Here is a 21,316-nt window from a genome sequence, read left to right as displayed (position 1 = left end):
TAACAGAGAGAAAACTTCAACATCCAAACAACACAAGTCGGCGATCACAGATCACATCACGCAAGACAATCATATTATCATCCAGGAGGGGACAAGTATAAAAGACTATAATGCCAGAACAAGAAGAATCAGAGGAGCAATACAGATACATAAGAAGAGGGTTGAAGCAATCAACTGCGGTGACGGCACTTTTTCTCTCAGTCACATATATGATCCACTGCTAAAACAAACTTTGATCCCGAGGAATGAGATTGTTTCCAAACACTGCGGGAAATGCAATGGACCAGATCACTTGTGATCAAGCCATCAGCCTGGATGGGAGAAAACCAAGTCATGTGAGTACAAAAAAAATTTGGATTTGTCAAACTAATATTAAATAATCTGATAGCCTATAATGTACAAAAAACAGAACAAAGTAAATTTTTTAATTCTTCTGTGTGGTATGTGCTGTGTGTGTCAAGCAACAAGTGTGAATGCGAAAGTGATAAACAATCATGTTATTGACAGTGATTGGCTGATCAATGGTCATGACAACAAGTCATTGGCACATCGACCTCACCTCTCTACGTGATCAATAATCACCAGCGTGTACCTGGACCACGGAAGAATTAAAACATATATAGTTAGAAATGTTTAGTTAATTTGAAAAGCTTGTTTCCAAAGGTCCACAACCACATGTTTCTCATTTACTTGTGTGATAAAGCAACAATGAGTTGTACCATCAACAAGACATTATTTACCACAACAATGCTGCTTAACAATATGCAGACTATTGTTCTCATTTGGGAACCAAAGGCCTCACACAGTATTGCTACTGTGCATCCACCCACTGTTTGCTTTGTAATGGTGCATCCAACTGAACTTACTATACCTATAGCATCACAACCCATTGCAATATTGCACAGGTAAATCAGAAACATGTGTTTGTGGACTTAAACATGATTTGGAAACAAACTCTTCATTTCATGGATGTTGAATATTTTGACATGCTATTATATAATAATAGCCCCATATAATATGGGGCTATACCAGAAATTATTTGCACCGGCTCCCCAAAGAAAGAAACACATTTGCTGAGTAAATATCTTAATAAATTGCATGCAAATAAACAAAAACAAAAAATTTAAATATGTTGGGTATTCCTGGCATAATAATTAATATGTTTATGAAAAAAATGTGATCTCATGTCTTTTGTAGGTCTTGTTAATTTCTTATTATAATTCAAGACCAAATTAAAAAGACTAGTTTGCGTATGGCGTCCTGTCAACTAGACCAAAAATGCCGTACTGCACATGTCAGCAACCAATCACGCCACCCCTTTGCCCTGATGTCAGATGCAAACTAGTCTCTTTAATTCGGTCTTTGATTATACTAGTTAGTGATTAAAAGATGTATGTGACCTTTCATTAAAAACTAAAACATCATGTTACCTAAATACTGTTTTTCATTTAAAATCATGAGCATTTTAAAGTATGTGGTCTGATTTTGTCATATGATATTTTCTACCTTAACTGTTAGGTTTCAAGCATTTTTAGGTCTTCAAACTCAAAATAGCATAAAATGACAGTAAAATTCTGAAAACAGTCCATATAAACTCGTTTTGTTTAATCTCTATGTAGGAACACAGCACTTTATTACTTTTAAAACAACATAAAACTGCAAAATTAATGCGCTCATTATATACTCATAAAAACGTTAATCAAAATATTTGTTTTGTGTGTAATTTTTGGCTCATTTCTTTTTTCTTGAAACTTTTAAGTCCAAGCTTTCCAATGATATGCCACTTACTAGTTTTAACCCACCCGATAATACTATCAATGTAGTCGTTTTATGCCTCCTCCACACCACTCAAATGTAACAACACATTTGCAGGATCATAGAAGAGGGCTAAGAACTTCAAATGAGAAAAAATATGAAATTGTGTTTTTCCATGTATTGAGATACCACAAATGGGCTATTCCATTTAAAATCCACACTACCCCTGGGGAAGATTTTGGAAACATCCTCCACGGGAGGAGTGTGAATTTCAAATGGAATGAACACATAAGCAGCTCTATTTGACATTCGCCCTGCTTCTGTAGAAGATTCAAGTTGAATCTTTCTCAAAGAATGTATGATATACAAATGGAGCTGCCTAATGTGTTCATTCCATTAAAACTTCATACTCCCCCTGGAGAAGATATTTCCAAAATCTTCCACAGGGGTAGTGTGGATTCTAAGTGGAATAGCCCAATGGGTTATTCACTGAATTGCATTTGAACTAAATAATCCCTCATTGGTTTATGGTAACAAAAATGTTCATCAAGCCATGTTTTGGATACCAACATGTTTCTTCATCCAAGAAAACCATTGCGGTTTGCCAATGATGTGGTTACGAAACTCCCTGGTATTGGCAGCTGACATATTCTAACAATAGCAGAATAAATATAAAATGCTTTGATACATGTTAAAGGTGCTGTAAAATCCCAACATTTATTTATAGATTTATAAACTCCATGACTTCCGAATTCAGTATACTTACACTTTGGTCTGGAGGTAAGCTACTTCTATGGCCTCCAGCTCCAACTAGTGTTCTGATTTTGGTCACCCATTCTTTCATCTCTTCAGGCGAGTCAGCCTGGTAACACAGATAAAAACCAATACAAAAACAAAGACATTTAAAGGCATGAGAATGATCATCCATGAAAAAACCTGAAGTGTTTGAAAAAAGCCTGAAAAAGTGTGTGAAATTGGGCTAAAAAGTCTAAAAACAGTCACAAAGGAGGCCTATGCTTCTCACAAAAGTTGATTCACGGCTTGTTACTAATGGCAGAACACATGTGGTTGAGTGAAGTTTAAAATCCTCACCAAGTGAACATTTACTCTAATGTGAAATCAATTCATGATAATTCAGTCATGTAATTCCCCTTTTTGGTTCAGAGCTCTGCATAGCTAGTGTAAGGTGGTCAATCACATTCATTGCCCCAATACACCTTGCAGATAACAAGCATAGGCCTACATTGTGACTTTTGGAAAGGGTATTTTTTGTCTTCCATTTGGGCTCATTCAGCCAAGAAGAAGTCATGGACATCTTTCATTATCACACAACACTTCGCAAACAGTCATATAACCATTTGTAAGTTAGTTTTACTGGTACAAAATATTACCTTACGATGTTATGAGTAATTGTTGAGAGGGGTATTTATTTCTTGTGATGTGTTTAGATCAGTCACTTGCCAAAGTCAAAACTACCACCTGTAAATTGTCCTGACTTTAACACATTTTGTATTTAGATATACTGGTTATAATGGTTCAAAAATCAGTCCCACATTGGTTTTCTTCAAGAATTTCTATCTCACCTGTACATAAAATGTTCTTGTTGCTGTTGTTACTTCAAAAAGGTTGTCTCGTTGAGTGGATAAACTGAAACAATGGAAAAAAAAAAGATTACCAGAATATTATTTGTCCCACGGACAGTTCTATTCTAAACTTGTCCGACGGCGAACCCGCTAAAAAACCCACTAATTATTATGAATTCCCGTCGTAAAAGCCTATCCCACAATATATTATTTTGTGTTTATATCAATTAGAAATTAATGAACTGCAGGTTGCACAGTAGTGTGTTTTGAAAAACACTGAGAATTTTACTAGGGTACATACTACTATTGTGCTGAAATATCAGTAACATCAGAGCATGTTTCACCCAGGCAGTAGATTTTCACAAAATCCCTACTATTTCATATTGTATAACTCTATAAGTAGGAACAACATGGGAAATGTCATTCAGATGACATCATTGTCAATATTTAAGGTTATACAGGATTTTGAACTCTTGTGTAGGCAAATTGGCTGCACGTAGCCACCTAAAATATTTTGTTTTTCAAAAAATAAACATGGCAGGCCTAAAAATCATACTTCATCTTAAAGTTGACACTCTAATGATTATTATTGTAATACTTTTAACGTCATAGCTCATACACAAATGTACTTTGTAAGTGTTTCAATTTGTGTTCAATTTCATGAGCATGAGGTTTTTTTTTTTTTTTTCCAGGAAAATATGGGGAGAGGGTCCGATTTCATTGCGATTTCGCATATGTGTTACAAACAAACCAATGAAATAATGTACCTATTTATTCTTTCGATAGGTCCTCCTGATTTAAAACAGTAAGCTTACATGTTCACAGAATGTCAATGAAAATGATGGGGTAAATGTCGTCTTTTTTGCAACAACAATATTAATTTAGTGTGCCAATATATTGACACAATTATTCCCTACATTATTTCTTTGAAGTATCAGCTAACACATGCATATCAAAATTTTATGAATCAGCTACGGGAAACATTAAAAATAATTTATTTCATCTCAGCATATCAGGCCAAATGGTCCAAAATGGAGTTCTGAGATATCCACACATTTAGTTTCAAGTACTCACATTTTCTGCTATTTCACAGTATCAATTCACAATCCCATAATATTCCAGGTGCAGTGCTCCTGTATTACTACTGATAATCCTTACTGCATGGGAAGTATCAATTGATTTTCACAAAACTTGCAGAAATTGACAAATTTCTGCCAAAACTTCCACACTATCTATTATCATGTTCAAACCATGTGCTAACTTGTTTACAATGCTAGTTAGTGTTGCCAGGGCCAAGGTGATAGTACTTATTTTATTGATTTTGTCTAGTATAGTGCTGGTTGAATACTCATGCTCCACTGTGCATATGCTTCAGTGATTTTAGCAATCAAATGAAAATGATAGGGTTGCCAGTTCATGCACTGGAATAATAATCACTATAAGGGGCACATCACTAAATAAATGTCCCATTGAAATACATGTGAAAATACAATAAAGTAACTAGGTGCATAATAATTATTTATGAGTCCTGGGGGGAGGGTAGAATGGGGGAGGGGGGAGCAGTTTTTGGCAAACATTTACAGTGCATCTTTATAAGGCTTAGGAAACACTACAGAAACATTCAAATCTGCATCATAATATCTAGGCCATTTAAAGTTTCCACATTGGCAAAGTTAGGCTGGCCGAGAGCAGGGCCGGGGGAGGATGACAGGGAATGTTGGCATACCTTTTAAAATCTAACCCACGGGCCCCCATGTATATTTGGGATTCCCCTTCCAAAGAAAATGATAGCCCCTCACACCTTCTCTTTCTTCCATGAGTTACACCAAATGCGGAAGGATTTAGTGTAGTGTCCCCTTAAAACAAGAACTGTCTTTAAAAAAGAATTAGTGCTGTGGGATATCTAGAGCAAATATTGATACACAAAAATAATTTAAAAAATACTTTGTTGATACAATTTTTTCAATCTACATCTCTGAGATGTTTAATATATACATATACTTCATAAATAAAAATTAAAAAACAAAAGACAAGTTGAGTGGAATTTTCACCCTCCGTAACCTTAACACTTTGGTTAGTTTGTTTGAACCCTCTATTTCATAAAATTGGGGACAAGAATGGGGCAGGGATGTAAATGGGCAACATGTCCATTTCGTGAAAATCCATCTGGTCCTGGCCGAGGGTTTGCATCCGGTAGTGAACATTTAGGGGGGTTGTCCGGGGAACAGGCTGCAGGGTATCACTCCCCTCCTAAAACATTTTTTTGGCTCTTTTTATGACAAATTATCATCATCTAATTCCGGAAATGCAAATAATTTTTTTTTTTACATTTCCAGATTTTTTTTGGGGGCAAATTTCTGGAATCCGTTAATTTCCGGAAGATTTACATTATTGATGGGGACAAACAAACAAATAAATACTCACGGAATGTCCGATACTTTGCAGGATGCGATATCTTTTTTAAGTATAGTCCTCAGTGGTAATTTATCCTAAAAAAAAAAAAGCAACGCTTTTATGAACAGCTTTGAAATCGTAGAAAGAAAGACACATAATTTCCTATTAACATTGAATTCACAACCAATTGCTTTGGGATGCATCTACTGTCTGAATTTCAATTGCATGAACACAATGCGCCATTTTAGAAGGGCGTGTAGTTGCACTCATGTGCACTTGGTTTATCCCGATTCCATGCTCGCTCTCTCGAGGTTTTCCCCAGGATCCCGGTTTCCTCCTGCTTTACAAAAATCGGTGATTAGTTGTTTGGCTATCAAAAACTTCCTTCACTCAATGGAATTTGGGGAGCTGCACAGATACTTGGTGGATGTTACAATCTCAGTGTGGATAGGTTATAAGCGCCGGGTTCGGCTGCACAATGCCTAGTTAATGCGATCTGATTCTGATGATTCACCATGGCAGCGAAATTACAGCGCTTTGAACCCTCCGAGATCTGGGAAAAGGCGCTATATAAATTCGAAATTTATTATTATTATTATTTACTGCACCCCATTATGTCCCGGTTGGCACGTTGTTAGGGTTGAGTGGTTGATCACTTTATGTTCAAATGCAATTCATTTTACCAAACTGCTGGTTTTTGATTGAAAATACTTTGATGGAAAATCATTATAAAGATCATCATCATCATCATCATATTAAAGAACCTGAAAGTAAAACTGATCTTTATTAACATACTCACCATTTCGCCTTTGTAATATGAGAAGCCATCATCATTTAGAACAAAAAACCTTCTTTTCCAGTTTTTCCTCTGAAAAGGATAACATAAAAACCCAGAAAATGTGGTGATTCAAAATACTGTCTTGAGGGCTTGGATAGCGACGTTTTCACATATTTTTTGTGGGACCGGAGAGCACATCAGATATATCAAATTGCATTTTGAATACAATAAATGTCCTTCTGATATCAAATAATTGATTAAAAATTTATATTTGTGAAATTTAACAGTCCTCAAAGTAAATTGTATAAATCTGGGATGAAAAACCGTCCACATCCATCATATGAAAATTGTGACCTTTCATAATGAAGATATAGATTTTTTCCAAAATACACCAAAACAATGTGGGTCTTTTTGGGGAAAAAATGTATATCTTCAATATGAAAGGTCAACATTTTCAATTGATGGTCAGCTTCTCATCTCAGCTACATACACTTTAAGTACATATATCATTAGATTTGTAAAGTTTACTTCGAGGACTGTTAAATATCAAAAATTCAAATCTTGATAATTTGCCATAAAATTTGTAATATATCATGAATTTCAAAAAAATAAAAATTATGTGATATCATCAGGACATTCCTCATAATTCAGAATGCAATTTGATATGTCCGGTGTGCTCTCAGGCCCCACAAAAAATACTTTCTGGGTGTAAGAAATTTAACTCGAATAGTCCATTTCAAAATGCAAAAATCTGAAAAAGGACTTATCACAACATTGTCCACATTTTTGATGATCGGATAACATATTTGTTTGTACTAGATTATGTATGTTCTAGAGTCATCCAATATTTACAAAGTAACAAAAGTTTAATCAACATTCTAGACTCATAATAATTTTCAGTCAAGTTGCGTCCAGATTACCGGATCTTCATCAAGACTGCAGAGACAATCAATTAAAGATTACAAGAGAGGAACTCCAATGAGTACCAGGACTTCATAGTCTTCACTCACCCCAAACTTTCAGGCCACCAGTTCAATCCATTGAGGTTGTTCCATCCCTTGCACTTACCAGTTTAACTGTATGTTACGTAGATTTTGAAGTTAGGATCTGTCAAAGGGACACCCTTGTGAAATCCCTATTGGTTTGTACATGGCCATTCAGTTCCAGCCAATTTTCACTGCATAGAAAATACCAATTTGTCTTTTCTTTTGTAATTATTGGGAGTTTATTCTCCTGATAAGAAATCAAACTTTTGGAATTGTTTCACCTAAAGGTATTAATTTCATGGCATGTTTTGTGATTCCCCCATGGAGTACAATGTTAAGCATCCCCTTCATGTCAGAGGGCACGAGATGGAACAGCCAAATTCTGACAAAACAACCAATGCGAGTGTGCAATGCAACAAAGTGATCCAGGGAAAGTGACATCATGCCGACCGACCGAATCCGGAGGATACCATAATCCTCCATAAAGAGGAGATGGTTTGAGAAAGGGGTGAAAGAAACTATATATGGGAAAGCACAGAGAGGCCGTCATACTATAAGAAAGGAGGGTTCTGTTTCCTGTTATTATACACCCAGGTCCTAACTTTAAAAATCTACAGAACATAACAATGATCTGGTCGCAATGTAACTGAAAATTATTGGAGAGCCCAGAATTTAGATCAAATTTTTCATATTTGTTTGTACTCACCACACCACCTTGCTTGACACAAAATCCTGACATGATTGCTTGAGAGTGTGCAAAGTTTAGCGTGCGAGTTACTGGCGGTGTTGGCGATGGTGATCTTGGCCATGACTTGCTACGATTTTGACTACTTTCATCTTCACTACTACTACTGTCCTCCGGCTGTGGAATGAATGAACATAGAATAAGAAATAGTAAGAATAATGTAAACTTTTAGAGTTATAATCATTTTACTTCAGGGAACAAACCAAAAGTTTGGTGATATCCTTTCCTTGCTTTCATTGAGTTAAGACGCAGCTTTTTTTGCTGAGCCTAATGTCTTGTTTGCTACTGAGTTCTATTTGAACTTGCCTTCAATTTTTGACTTGAACATTTCATACTTACGTTTTAAGGAGGGAGGTTAAGCTTTCGTTAAATTAATATAGGACATTATTAAACTTTGGTTTGTTCCCTTCCTGCATTCACACGATGATGACGGAAGCTCACTTGGAACCTGATCTACTTGAGTTCAACATCAGCCATAACAATTATGATTTGGTCTCTTCCAATTATCAAATAAAATTATAAAATGGGACAATAACGCATATTTCAAAAACAAAAACATGATTCACTATTGTTTCCGGCCGAGTCATTTCGTACCGACCAACACTGCATGGAACCCGCCCTGATTATCACGTAACAAGAAATAGGTCTGCATCATGCAATGCAACAATTTGATTAGCTGATCAAGTAGTCGATCATAACCCCACTTCTGTGCTTATACTGTACAGTGTACATGCATTAAAATCTGCAAGGACTGGGAAAGAATGCTGATATATACATGCATCTAGGCAAGACCTGAGTTTATCAGTTGCAGGTATTTTCCAGTCACTAATGTTCATGCAGTTCAAGGCACACCTTTTTCTTATCGTTCATATATATTTAACAGCTACTGAAATTTGAGCAGTCATTAAGGGCATGCCTTGCTTTTATCAATCATACATAGCAGCCACATTGTAATGGTGTTCAGGCGGTTTTAGGGTACGCCTAGCAGCCAGTGACTTTCAGGCAGTTGTTCAAAGTACATGTACACCCAACTCCTATCAGTCACAGGTCTTTAGCAGTAATTCATGCTTGTGCAGTTGGCAAAACCCAACCCAGTTATATGAACCCATTATGGGTGCCATTTTGTTCCTTTGTTACGTGAACGACATGCCCAACTGTGTTGATTGTATGCTCCTTCAGTATGCAGACGATAGCGCTCTTTTGGTTTCTGATAAAGATCCGTTGAAAATTGGGCAGCAGCTTAGCAAAAATCTTGAAAGCTGTAACAAATGGCTCATAGATAACAAACTTTCTCTCCACATGGGTAAAACAGAACTCATTCTTTTTGGAACAAAACGTAAATTGAAGAATTGGCAAAATTATACCATTGAGTGTGAAGGGCAAACAATTCATGCTACTCCCTCAGTCAAATACTTAGGCCTTACTATTGACCAGTGCTTGAATGGTGACGAAATGGGTCTTGGTGTCATAAAAAAAGTAAATTCTAGACTCAAATTTCTTTACAGACAGGCAAAGTTTCTTGATCAAAATATCAAGAAAATTGTATGCTCTGCTCTTGTACTTTGTTTGTTTGATTACTCTATTTCTTCTTGGCATGCTGGCACACATAAGCAGATGAGTAAAAGCCTACAAATTGCTCAAAACAAAGTTATCAGATTTATTTTAAATAAAATTGCATGTATCATATTACAGAAGATGATTTTAAAGATCTTAATTTCCTTAACATACAAAATAGGGCTAAACAACTCAGGTTGAACCATGTTTTTGATATTTTTAATGAAGTTGGCCCAGACTATCTTAGTTCAAATTTTACCAGAGTTTCAAACGTGCACCAATACAGTACTAGAAACAGTGCTCAAAATGTTTGTGTTCCAAAATCCACTACCATCACTTCTGGCTCTTTTTATTATAATGCCATTCAGAATTGGGCCAACTTACCAAGTGCAATCAAATCAATTTCTAATAAACCAAGTTTCAAAAAGTCTGTAAAAACTCATCTTTTTAACCAAATTTAGTTTCTAATGATTTTAATCATGTTTAAAGATTTTATTTTACTTTTAATATTCACTTGTATATATATATTTCTTTGTATGTTTTATATGTATGTATGCCTTTTGCCCTTCTATGTATAAAGGACCCCTTCGAAATAAGCCTTTGGGCTTAAAGGGCTATCCTGTGATATCTCCTTGCCTTGTTTTTTGTGTATTATATGTTATTTATCTTAATGCATTTTATATCTATTTACCTTGTATTGTTGTATGTGCAATATGGAGATACCGAATAAAATCAAATAAAATCAAACCCATGGTGTACATGCAATTCCAGTTGAAATCCTTGCACCCCTTTAGAAGACACAACATTAATTTCCCATACAGGGGATGTAGATTTCAAATGGAGTAAACCCATTCAGGTAAATCCATTTAAAATTCACACCCACGTGTGGGAGATTAAGGTCATGTCTTCCATAGAGGGTATATGGATTTCAGCTAGAATAGTCAACTCAAATTCATGCTATAGTTGGCAGGAACCAGCTCAGCCATCGTATGCAAGCAATGATCAGTAATTATGTGTGTCAGTAATATTATGTAGGTGAACAAACCTTTGAATTACTGTACCAAATTTATCATAATCGTTTTATTTCAGTGGCATCCCTGCAGCAGACAAACAATTGTTTAAATTGTATTCATCCTTTACAAAAAATGTGTCATGCATTCTTTGCATCTAAGTTTCAAACAATGATACCAAGCCATTTTTTCATGCATAAACTTCCAAATTTAAAGAGGAAGCCCCAACAGAGCCGTTCTTCTGGGGTGTACCAAACATGCTTGGTTATCACATTAATCAGTGACAATGTTATCTCTGAATTTGACAGGTGCTAATTGATGCAATAACATTGAAACATCAATTAGCACCTGTCAAATTCAGAGATAACCTTGTCACTGATTAATTTGATAACCAGGCAGGTTTAGTTCACACCAGAAGAATTGCTCTGGCAGGGCTTCCTCCTTAAGCATTCCTAGACTCATCCAGTTTAAGTGGCAGACATAACTGCATGCAAGCTACAACTAGCTCACCGCTGTTGAAATTGTTAATGCTCCATTTGTTGGGGGATAATATCTCAGTTGCTTTTTGGGAAGTGCCGTTTGACCATCTCTCTGTGGGATGAGGGTATGTAAGAGGGAGGGAGGGAAATATACAAAGTGTTATTATTGGTTAGAATATGAACTCTATTAACTGAAACTATAGCAAACTATACTTTTGATGGAGAGGGGAAAAACATACTAAAATCTAACCGCTCATTTAAAATTAGAACATGTTAAATACAAGGGGGCTATCATTTTCTTTGGAAGAGGGGATCCCAAATATACTGGGGTCATAAATTTTTGGAAACAAAAATAGGGGGGTCACAAGATGACAACAGATAGTGTGTTTATTTTATTCAAAAAGACTGATTTCAATACAATTTTAGCTTGTTTAGGGGGTAAGGTGTACTGGTGGTGGTAGGGGGGAGTCATAAAATTTTTGTTGCCTAAATAGGGAGGGTCGCAATTTTATTGACACCGACGTTTGTAAATTTGGAATTTGGGACCCCCCTTCCGAAGAAAATGATAGCCCCCCAAAGCAATTGCTGAAAAACAGTTGCTGGAAGAAAACACATTTTTGTATGACTGACAGACCTCTACTACTACTACTAGGCATATATTAAAATTGTATGGTTAGATACAGGGGGAATCCATACGGGAGGGAAGATCCAATGTGCACTCCTGGGATGCGTAGTGAAGTGTATCAATGTGAACTTCTCTTGTGCCCGCAGAGGCCACCGCATCATGATCGCCCCACACACACTGTAAGATGCTCACTACATTATCATTTCCCAGATGCAGATCCGAGTACCATGTAAACAGTTGGTATTCTTGATGCAGATCCTGAGAATGCACATTGATGTTGATCTCGGTCCCAGGTGAATTAGCCCATTGGCAAAATCAAATGGAAGATATCCTTCCACAATCCACTGTTTGATGAGGGCTAGTCAATTCCACCAAACCTAAAATTGTCTTTATAACTTTTAAAACATCTTGTCCACTAAAACTACTAAGAACAACAGTAAGGAGTTTCAATAGTTGGCCAAACAATTTCAGTTCGAATCGCACATCAAATAATCGAAAAGATGCCCAGCCCAATTTTTCACTTCCATTGGTTTCTATGGACAGGAAATCACTGGAAGTCGCAGGAGCCAATGTAGAAAAGTAGCTCCGTTTTGTCCTTAACCATTGCTTTTTATGGGACAGGAAATTATCAAAAGTTGCAGGGAAAATCTTCAAAAGTCGCCCAAGTGTAATATCAAATCATGGGTTAGGCAACACTGGTCAAATGCCTGGGTCAAATCCAAGGATATTAGACTCAACTTAGCCCAGGCTGAGAATAGCCCTGTGCGTAACACTGTGGTAAATCCCCCATATCGGATTGTCATGCATGGGGAGCAATATAGTGTGCCTCGGGCATTTACCAGAAAAAGCCTCAAATTATACCATAAATGATAATTGGCATCTTTATAAGCTTGAGCTTACACAGGTTTCCACATACACAGCCCGGGAAAAACATAACCAGAGGCATCGAAGGCCTTGGGTGCCCTATGCCTTTTCCTTGATGCGCCTCAAAATGTGTAATGTTGGATGTAATCTTTAGCATGTGATTGCCTTGGTGCCCTAGCAGGCCTTAGCAGAATTGCCTGGCTGCCCTCGCAAATGCCAAAATGAACCTTTTCCCCTGACATAGCCATTAACAAGAGTTATCGGTACAATACATTACATGCAGAATGCAAAGAGGCACACGCTTGAAATCCAAGGTTACCGGTGCATGGCAAAATAATCATGAGGTACACTATTTTGTCATCCATGAGTAGTGATGAGTGCTATGCAAAGTCCGGACTCTTAATGCTCTACATGCTGGCCATAGGCCTCAACATAGAAAGTTCAATTTTTGGGCTAAATTATCAAAATATCAAGAGCTATCTCAAGAACCACTGAACCAAAACTGGGCTTGTTTCTACTCATTTTTGTAGAAGATATACACTCTAAATTTCAAGGATTTAAAATAAATCCCAAGGGACTGTGATTAGGGACCAATCAAGTGCTAGATTTAAAATTAAATCTTTAAGATTTAAAATTAAATCTTTAAGATTTAAAATTCAAATCTATAAGATTAATTTTAAATCTAAAATTGATTGGTCCCTAACTACAGTCTTAAGGATTTATTTTTAAATCCTTGTAATTTAGAGTGTAGGTAGAGTCATACACAGGGGGAGTGTGGGTTTCAAAATAATTAACCCTAGACAATTCCATTTGAAAAACAGTGCTAATTTCGGATTAAATCATCTATTCCTAAAGTTGCACCAAATTTATAATGATGATTTTTTTGCCACCCTGTGTCATATATTTATCTTATATTTGCTGATAAAGTGATGTCAGAGCCTTTTAATCACTTAGGAACCTGGTTATTGCAATCTGCTTTGAAGAACGATCACAGCATAAAACAAAAAGCCTGAACACAGGTGTGCTATTCAAAGCATGAACCAATAACTAACTATTAAGGTATTACATAATTACAGCTATATAATTTATAAGCAGCTATAGGTAGCCTAATTAATGCTTTAAACCCTTGATCTCTACACAGGTGTCGACTGCAGATGACAAGTTTCAAATCTTCTTCACAAATTCATAAGGTCCTTTTTACAAAAATGTCTCAATTTTTTTGGAGATCCAATTTTCCCAAAATTTGGGGGAAAAGTTGTAAAAACTAATACAATTTGCAAACAGTTTGACTTTTGGTATATCGATGGGTCATGAAAAATTGGTATATTGATGGATTCCCTTTCAATTTTTCAATGGCACACACATACCCAAAACCAAACTTGAGTGCAACCATCCTGGGAAATCATAATGAATAACAACAGGCTGAAATGGTTCAACTCAAGTTTGGATATTCAGCAACATGAGCCCAGGAAGAATTTGTCACTAACCATTAATTAAGACATCTTCCTGACAGGAAAACTATCACTAAAATGTCAGAAAGTTGAAGTTGGAAAAGAACTGAACCATATCTGCTTGCTGCTGTTCATAAGTATCCCCCTGGGTAAAGGGGAACATCAAGGCTGCTAGGCCAAGGCCTCATCCGAGAGTCTTCTCAAAGGACTAAGACCATATGCATAGCATCATATATTGATATATCGCATAAAAATTATACATCAATTAGAATTATGCAGATCGTAATTAAGGTGGCCCCACAACAAAGTTTGTAAATAATAAAGGTTTATAAAAATTTATACAAAGAATGCCAATAAGGACATTAATATTCATAAATGTGTAATTAGCATAACACAAAGTATATAGCACACATAGTCATCATACTCTATCACCCCACATAGTTAGAAGTTCATCAGTTACTGCTTATAAGCTTATGGCGATCATTTGCGGGGGGGGCACCCTATATAATCTCTTGTGCAGATACATACAGGGGACTAAATAAGGAACATGTGCATTTAAGGAAAAGGTAAAGGAGACGATCCTGTATAAACAGTGATCGGAGTGCCCATCTCTCTTTCATTGGCGAGACTCCTCCATGTAATGTTGCTATAGGGGATCGCTACACCTCCTCTACAGCAAGTCTGTTACCCTCCCAGTATTTAAGAATGCCGGTACCCATTTAAACACCTGGGTGGAGAGGAGTAATCGAGATAAAGTGCCTTACTCAAGGGCACAACACGATGGCGTCGCCGGGGCTCTAACCCGCAACCTTCCGATTATGAGTCAGTGCCCGTTCCAGTAGGCCACCGTGCTCTCTAAGGAACATTTGGTTTAAAAACATTAAGTTTGTCACTAGACCCGGTAATATTGCAGGACTTCAAGCCAGCCCTTGCAAAATATAAAGGAATAATATAGGAATATTTTGAATGAAATTGCAGGACATATAGGATAGTAGAAGTCAAAATATACTGTGGGTATCAGAGACCAGTAACTATTGTTAAGGGAGAAAAGTACTAAAGATACTTTGATTTTTTGCATGATGTGTGCATCATTTTGGACTGGTATGACTATTATGTCTGTAAATAATGTACTGGGCAAAATATAGAGGCCAGTAAAATCTACACACTGACCTGCTGAAAATTTAACTCCATGAGAACTACCTGCCTATTGTTCAAAAAGAAGTTTTCATTATCAATTGGACCAATCAGCAACATTGTTAGAATAATAATTTCACCACACAAAAAAATTGAGGTGAATTATTTGCAAAGCTCCATTCTGATTGGTGATTAAAATGAAGATATCATGTAATTGACCAATCACAGGCAATGTTAAATCGGCAGGTAGTGTTCATGGGGTGAAGATAACTGTGCGCGAACACATGGACATTTTCTATTTTACATAAAATGTGCAAGTGAAAAAACCATGAGTCCAACATCAGCCATAACAATTCATAAATTTGGGGAAAATATATAGGAAAATAGGACATTTTCTAATGATATAAGAAAATATAGGAAGAATTAAAAAAATTATAAAATATAGGAAAAATAGGAAATGAATATAAGGTAGCTTGAAGCCCTGAAATTGTAATCTAAACGCAACAAAGCAATGGGAAGGAAGAAGAAGTGTGCGGTTATTAACCAACAGCACTGGTCTGTCACATCACTGGGTAAAATTGAATCATAATACACAGAAAGGGTATGAATCAATGACATTAAAGGCCCATTCAGTGATCAAAATTAAAATTGTGTATAAATTGCTTAATAGTGAAGGACATGTCATTAAAAATTGTCAATGATATTTTTTAATGAACCATTTTGCAAAAAACAAGGAAAACAGCAGCATAAGTTGAAGCCCAATTCAAATAAAATTTCTCTTCTTATACAGTAGAAAAATTTCAGTTTTAATTTAAATTTCCTATTTTATCTTTAATAAACACGGCTTTCCGCCTAACCACTAGCAAGCTATGTTAACATATCTATGCTACTAACAAACGTGCAAAAAACTGAATTTTGATGATTTTGATGATTTTCCAGATGAGAAAATCGCTAAATAGGCCTTAAGAGTTATTATAGTTTAGAGCACCTGGCTAATCTCTTCACTAAGCCAGATAAGATCAGACATTATACACCTGCTATATAAAAGAAAAAAAGTTCTGTCAACTAAATATTAAAAGTGCTAGAGTCAAAACATAACAACACGAAGCAGAGGATGCAATAAAAAATATAGTATATGATGCTTAAAAATGATTGTGTGGAACTCATTATGCATCATGCATGATATTGTTCGTACACAAGCCCCCACACAACACATTGATCCACACAAACCCCGTCACGCAAAAGCACCAATTAGTTTCGGGTGCATTTTGAGCAAAACACGAATACCCGGGCCCCATGGATGCGTGTATCAAGATAGCAGTCGAGACATGGTTCTCTGGTTTAATTCTGTGGGGCACACATAGACACATACCACAACACAGTACACATCCCAACCAAGGACCTTGCACACCTGAAGCTAAGCTACACACACACACCCCTGCAAACACTCAAAACTAGGGACATTTTACATCCAATATACTGTGCCAAATAGTGGACCATTCTGACAATGGTATTCTATCCAGTCATATTACCATCACTTTGCCTAAAATCAAGCTGTAAATAGCATATGTACACCATTTGTGACCTCTGACCCTATCAACAAACCATGGACAACTCCTAGGCTTGATGTGTGCCCATAGTTGTGATTAAAATAACATATAAATGTTGTTGTTTGAAGGTGCTTACATTATGCATCTTCTACACCCCCCCCCAACATACAAATCACACGCACCCACACATACAAGCAAAATGAAAATGCAATAAAAAGCATGTTAAATACAAATTCAAAATCAAATGTGCAATTCAATGAAATGTGAAGTTGCAATCAAACATTTTGGTCAAATTTTGTAACTTTGCCCGGTTTCATGTGTTAAAGACAACAGACATCATTAATTTACATTCAGTAAATTCGTTTTTCATTCAGATATGATATCAAAATAGGATGTCCAACATGCTCATCTCGATGACAAAGTTCTTTAATCCTGATAAGTGTGTTATTTCAAAATAGTGAACTTTGAACGTGTTGGGTACTAAAACTCATACTCCGCACCTGGAGGTCAATTCACCTATGATGACTAAATGGAGGTTAATTAATGCAATTTGCCACTAGGGTTGAGACCATTTGGCTCAGTGACTTTCTGATATTGTTTGTGAATGCATGCCAAGATGCACTACCGAGTATATATGTTTTTAGGCATACGATGCATCTAGCATTCGGTTTCATGTACATGTATACATACACTCACCCACTTTCTGATTTCAACTAGGAATCTCCATGGTAAATAAAATGGCCATTTAAATGGAATCTGTTTATAGGAATTGCATAATCAATTTTGTCATTTTGATGTTTTTGTAACCCATGAGAACTACTTCTTACAGCGTTTCTGATTTGTTAATTGCACGATACAGTCATCTCAGTGACCAATTAAAGGCCAATTCAGTGATTTGCTCATCCGGACGATCGTAAAAATCATAAAAATTCTTATCATTTTGCTGATTGGCTCAATCAATCATAATAGACTTCTTGCAACCAATCAGCAGGTAGTACTCATGGGGTTAAGCCTCTTCAGCCCTACCACTATTCATACCATGTTGCTGATTGGCTCAATAAATCATATATAGCCATTCTTATAGCCAATCAGCAGGTAGTATTCATGGAGAATTAAATTATAAAAAATAATTCAAAAACACTGAGAAAAAAAAGTCTGAAAGGTTTGAAATTATATTTTTAAAAGAAAACAAAAGCACATAAAAGCAGAGTGAACTATTTCTAGCAGGATTATAAACATGCACAGAAATGGTGATGAAAAATTAACGAGACTTAAGAATGAAATGTATGAATCTGTTTAGTACAATTTTCTTTCACATACCTACATCCTACAAGGTACCTACACATGCCTTTGACTATTTCAATCGTAATAATTAAATGACATACTCTGTTGTTTTGTTCTAAATATTAGCTTTTATCACAACTACAGCACCTAAAGCCTTGATTTTTTCAGGGTATGACAGTTTACTAAGTTATATTACAATCGTATCAATATCAGAAGTTTGAAAAACATTGAGGGAGTCCTCCTCGGCATGTGTTACAATATGGCAATAAAGTGGATATCCCATAATATAATTGTATGCACAGGGTAAAGTTCAGTCTTACTCTTCAATTTCCATTTTAAATTAGGGATTAGGGCCTACTTTGGAATATCCTCCACATTGTATTGTCAGCGAATTGGTCTTTAACAGAATTAAGCCGATAACATGAACAGTATCCTGAAGTTATGCATTAAATCCTTTTATGTTCATGCAGAAAATATCTGACCCAGGTGTCTAAACTTACAGAGATGAGACTTGGTGTTGGCAACGAGTCATCAAGCATCGCATTTTGCTTTAAAAGTAACATGTTTCCTTCAGATGTCCTATATTATCTGGATCTGGATCTGGATGCTGTACTCCGATTAAGCAGGACTAGCCTACATCACATCAGAGGGTCCTGAATTTGATCTGAAGGCGGATCGGAGTGGGAGCACAACGTAGCAGTGTTTGCACTCAAATATTGAGACAATTAAAGCTGACACACAAGGAATGGCAAGGGTTTTTCCCATGGCTTAACATACATCATAAGGGGATGTCATATCCACTCCATGATTTGTTTCACCGGATGGGGAAAACTCTGGTTAGATATATTATTGGCCTTAACTGAAGAAATGTAAGACCTATGGAAATATAATTAAGAAATAAAGGGTAATGCATAATCCTTTAAACCCAAATAATGTGTCCGAGGCAGTAATAATGTGTCCGAGGCAGTAAAAACGTAAATAATGGATGAGGCGCAGCGGAACCCATTATTTAAACGTTTTTACTGCCGAGGACACATTATTTGCATACAAAGGATAATGCTGCACCCCGGTGCTGCACCCTTTATTTCTATTCTATTACCAGAAAATAGTGTGATTTAAAGAGAAAATAACATTTTTTGGCACAAATATTTTTGTTTACTTCAAGGTGGAGCATGTACGCGTAAGTGACAGCGCGTATCGCGGAAACATTGCACATGTAACCAAGCGCAATGCTGTGCATAGAATGTGTTACGGTTCCTGTCATCCCACTCACCATATGACTTTGAGTGAAACTAGACCTGCCCTCGAGTAAACAACATAAGACCTATAAAGGACTCTGTCTCACCTCTACCGGTGTTCTTATGACCACACCTCCTACAATCTCTGTCTTGTAGCTGATGGTACTCTGTTTATCGTCATCTCCATTACCATTCTGAGACTTGTCACCTTGGGTTTCCTCTGGTTGGCTTCCACTGGAAGACTTCTTATCTGGTATCTTAACCTGAGAAAAAAAAGGAGCAATGAAAACTGTGAGCAAGCCAGTTGATATACAGGGGAAAGAAGAACCGCACATCACACACTAGTACAATTTAACATGAAATTACAATGGAAACATAACATGCTTAGGCAGATAAACCAGAGAAAACCTATGCAGGGACTTGATCCCCAGACCTTCCGCTTGCAGGACGGACATTCTAACCACTGAGCTAACCCTAATATACAGGGCTCAAGTGCTACTTATTGCAGTCAGGGCAAGCCAATTGATTTATCTGCTGGGAATGGATATCTCAGTTACAGATCAATAGTCTTGAGTTATTGTGTCACCAGGATTTTTTGTTGGGGGAGGCAAGGGGTGGAAGTAATTTGAAGGGAATGTGAATTGAAACTTTGCCTAAAATGTTGCATTTTTGGCCTAAAAAGTAGACATTTTCCAGATATCTTATTTGTCAGGGGGTGGGAAGGCCCACACCCCACTGGTGCGGTCACTGCAGATGTGCTCCAAGAGGAGCACTTCTCCATTTCCAACATTTACTAAGCTGCTTCTCTTTGCTTCAAACTTATTCGCTACATGAGAGTGAGAGTTCTACAGTGCTCAACAGAATTCTAAAAAGCTTTTTTTTAAACAAACAGATCAGTTTTCTTTCTGAAGGATAACTGTAAAACAAAATATTTTGCGGCACAAAGGTTAAAGCTACATCCCTAACTGACCAATCAAGATCCAGAGGTTAGCCCTCCCCTGCGTGAAGTTGTTGAGTGGAAGGATATTGCAGAACAAAATGGTCATGCATGTGCATATTATCATTAGTGACCATAACAATAATAATTCTGATCTGAATACGTCAGTATGTTTTAATAAACATCTAGAAACAACAACTTCCATGAGATGCACTTAAAAATTAATTAGCAGCAACTCACATTCAATAACATGCACTTAAAATTAATTACATAAATTCCTGAGTACCCATAATGCGTGTCACTAGATCAAGTTGATATACTTGACATTAAGTTTGTGGGTTATTTTTAGATGCATGAATCTATTTGCAGTTATATAGTGGCTATATATAAATCCCCTCAATTTCCAGGTAACAGATCCAACCAATTCAGGAATCAGGTTTAGTCATATTAGAAGCGACCTTTTTTATAGCATCGACCTTTTTTACAGCATTTGAATAAATGTAAAAACACAAAATATGTATAAAACAACACCTTTGGGAACTTCAGTTTGTTAAGGTGGTATTGGATGCATTTTCTAGAAATAAGGAAATGCTTTGAGCATGTTTTAAACAGATTAATTGAGTAGGGTAAAGTACACTGATCAATATGCCTTTTGTTTGAAGCAAATCGGACATACGGTTTTTATACTACATTAAATTATATTTTCTTTGTATCTTATTGTTTTTATCAATAATCAATATAGTTAATGAGCTAAAAGGACTGTAAAGGCTCATTAATATGTAATTTTTTTTTTTTTTTTTTTAAAAATCAATGCATAAATGTTCATGGTACTTTTATTTTGCATACTTTTGCCCTGAAACTTGGTCAAAGTGTTTCTAATATGTTCTAATGTATTATATAGTGAAGCCGCCCCCTCAGTTGCATATTTGCATAATTAATGAGCTAATTT

The 21,316-nt window shown here is 36.3% G+C and overlaps 1 protein-coding gene across 1 annotated transcript in view; it reads right to left on the bottom strand.

Annotated features, from left to right (window-relative positions):
• LOC140154934 (pleckstrin homology domain-containing family A member 1-like) overlaps nucleotides 1-21,316 on the bottom strand; it is a 66,684-nt gene that overhangs the window by 5,868 nt on the left and 39,500 nt on the right. Inside the window, exons 6-13 of the mRNA XM_072177626.1 lie at nucleotides 19,538-19,693; nucleotides 17,605-17,664; nucleotides 11,316-11,396; nucleotides 8,203-8,358; nucleotides 6,532-6,600; nucleotides 5,763-5,827; nucleotides 3,339-3,402; nucleotides 2,522-2,617 (exon numbers count right to left, since the gene is read on the bottom strand). Of these exons, the coding sequence (XP_072033727.1) occupies nucleotides 2,522-2,617; nucleotides 3,339-3,402; nucleotides 5,763-5,827; nucleotides 6,532-6,600; nucleotides 8,203-8,358; nucleotides 11,316-11,396; nucleotides 17,605-17,664; nucleotides 19,538-19,693 (747 nt within the window). The remainder of the gene's footprint in view (nucleotides 1-2,521; nucleotides 2,618-3,338; nucleotides 3,403-5,762; nucleotides 5,828-6,531; nucleotides 6,601-8,202; nucleotides 8,359-11,315; nucleotides 11,397-17,604; nucleotides 17,665-19,537; nucleotides 19,694-21,316) is intronic.

Source organism: Amphiura filiformis, chromosome 1, assembly GCF_039555335.1.
Source record: "Amphiura filiformis chromosome 1, Afil_fr2py, whole genome shotgun sequence".
Taxonomy (NCBI): domain Eukaryota; kingdom Metazoa; phylum Echinodermata; class Ophiuroidea; order Amphilepidida; family Amphiuridae; genus Amphiura; species Amphiura filiformis.
Note: the sequence above shows the minus strand (reverse complement) of the source record. Positions and strands in the feature narration are given on the sequence as shown.